General features: G+C 42.4%; 1 protein-coding gene across 1 annotated transcript in view; it reads left to right on the top strand.

The window, feature by feature from the left end:
• The window catches only part of PPTG_15172 (hypothetical protein), a 5,718-nt gene that overhangs the window by 1,561 nt on the left and 2,030 nt on the right, over positions 1-2,127 (top strand). Inside the window, exons 2-5 of the mRNA XM_008912534.1 lie at positions 70-133; positions 374-449; positions 1,271-1,462; positions 1,532-1,657. Of these exons, the coding sequence (XP_008910782.1) occupies positions 70-133; positions 374-449; positions 1,271-1,462; positions 1,532-1,657 (458 nt within the window). The remainder of the gene's footprint in view (positions 1-69; positions 134-373; positions 450-1,270; positions 1,463-1,531; positions 1,658-2,127) is intronic.

Below are 2,127 nucleotides of genomic sequence, written 5' to 3' on the forward strand. Positions count from 1 at the left end.
AAAAGTGGCGGTGCTGTTGCCCGCGCCACCACTTGGACAAACGCCAATCCCGTAGAATTCTACACATAGTTCCTCTTCGCTTTGTGTTTCAAGCTTTTATTACTGGTAACGATCAGCAAAGTCCACAAATATGGTGCGCTACTCAGCAAACATGCAGTTTGCTAGTTGGTTTGCACGGGAGTGCAATACTGCAGCACTAACAACATTCACGTAACGTTAATCACAGAACGTACTGTACACCAACGATTTTGTATGTCTGCACTCGGTCTGTGGACTACCGTATCGACTCAGATAACAGCCATCTATGTGCGTGTGTCTGGGTAGGGGGTATAATGTGTTAGTACTTTATTGTGGTTTCCATCCTTGTAATGAGAAGTGATTAAGTTTAACAGTTCAACAGCTTTTTCTCCTTTGTTCATACATCGATGGGGCGCAGTCATTTCGTGTTGGTTGTGTGAGCATGTTCAGCTCGAGGTTGGAGCTGAACGAGGTCCAATGAGCTGTGGTGAGGTGGGTTAGCTGCTGCTAGAGCGATGAAAAACCCAAAATGACTGCTACTTCTCTACAATCACCGATTGAGCCTCCATGGATAAGAACGAGGACGACCTTGGTTCTCTTGATAACGGACTCGATTCCTGAACACTGAAAAGCTGCCTTCCGTCGGATAACCATCCGGAAACCTTCCATTTTTTTTTTTACTGGAACCAGCCGGCTGAAAACTAACCAATTTTATTTCATTGGCAAAAAGATTGAACTGCGAAGAACATGTTTAATATTACCGAAAAAGGACTCGGCAATGTTCATTTGATAAGAAACGTTCTTCGCAGTTCAATATGCCCTTACGGATTGTTGATTTACTCGTTAAAACTCTCGTTTGTTGAGCGTTATTGTCGATGCAAATACTTGCAATCCACTGGGTAAAAAATTGCAAAATGTTAGAATTATAGTGGAACGCACGAAAAACTCGAATTGAACGATTTTCTTATCGATATTATGATTTTTTTGAAATAGAGATGCTAGTATCACTTTGTGCGCCAGTAGTCTCCTCTGTTCCGATGTATATGCCAGTCGAACTATTAACAATTCGAAATAAACTTGTCCTTGAAGTCAGTGCACATAGAAAAAGCCTTTATTAAAGGGACCTGTTGAAGTACCAATTCGTAGGTACTGGGCTTTTTACGAGATTATTTACGCCTCGTGTAATTACGCCGTATCTCGTAGAATATCGACTGGTTAGGATTGATTGTTGGTAGAATACCTGGTAGAATAGCCTCACTTTCCTTTTGGTAAAGCCACTGAAGAGGCCCCGGCAGGGGCCGAAACACGTCTGGCACGCGACCAACATGATTGTCATTTCACCTACGTTTCCTCGCTTCAATAGGACCGAAACAACGAGACATACCCATGAAATCTGCGCGTTGCCACGACAACCGAATGTCTTCAGTGGGGCACCTGGTACGGGGTTTTCCATTCAAATCATCTAGAAACGGCGTGCTGAAGGCATTCTCGTTAGCTTGCTTGAATAATACAGCACGAAAACCAGTTTTGCTGCAGAGTTAGCTTGCAGCCAAAGCTCACATTCAGTTAAATCGAGTACTGTAGATGTGGTGGCGGAAGCTACGCAAAACCAAACACAGTCACAGTGCCCATGGGGAACGTGTGCCATGGCGATACAGAGTAACCTCCCTTAGCTAACACAGCCCGTGGAACAACTTTTGATCAAGTAAAGCAAGTTGGCAATGTTTTGGCGGTTGGTGTGGTACACATTCCTGAAATATAGTGGGAATTCGAACGAAATATTTCAAATCTAGAAATTTATGGAAATACGCCAGACTCTCCAAGGTCTCTGTTGTGACCCTTTCAGAAGCTGATTTCGGATGAAATCGGCTTATAATGGATGAGCACGTGATTTCATGTCGATATGTTTTACTGATTCCTACTACCATTAGGTATAACCTTTGATTTTGCCCACATATGACTTTTTTTTAATCATCACATGGTATCAGCTTTCAAGTTAGACAGTATTATCCAGGTACTTTACAAAAAACAAGTCTACAAGTTCGGTGGAATCAAATCCTATCAAGTATGACAGGATATCACGATATTTCATCTAAATCTGAGATTTGA

Source organism: Phytophthora parasitica (assembly GCF_000247585.1).
Source record: "Phytophthora parasitica INRA-310 unplaced genomic scaffold supercont2.48, whole genome shotgun sequence".
Taxonomy (NCBI): domain Eukaryota; phylum Oomycota; class Peronosporomycetes; order Peronosporales; family Peronosporaceae; genus Phytophthora; species Phytophthora nicotianae.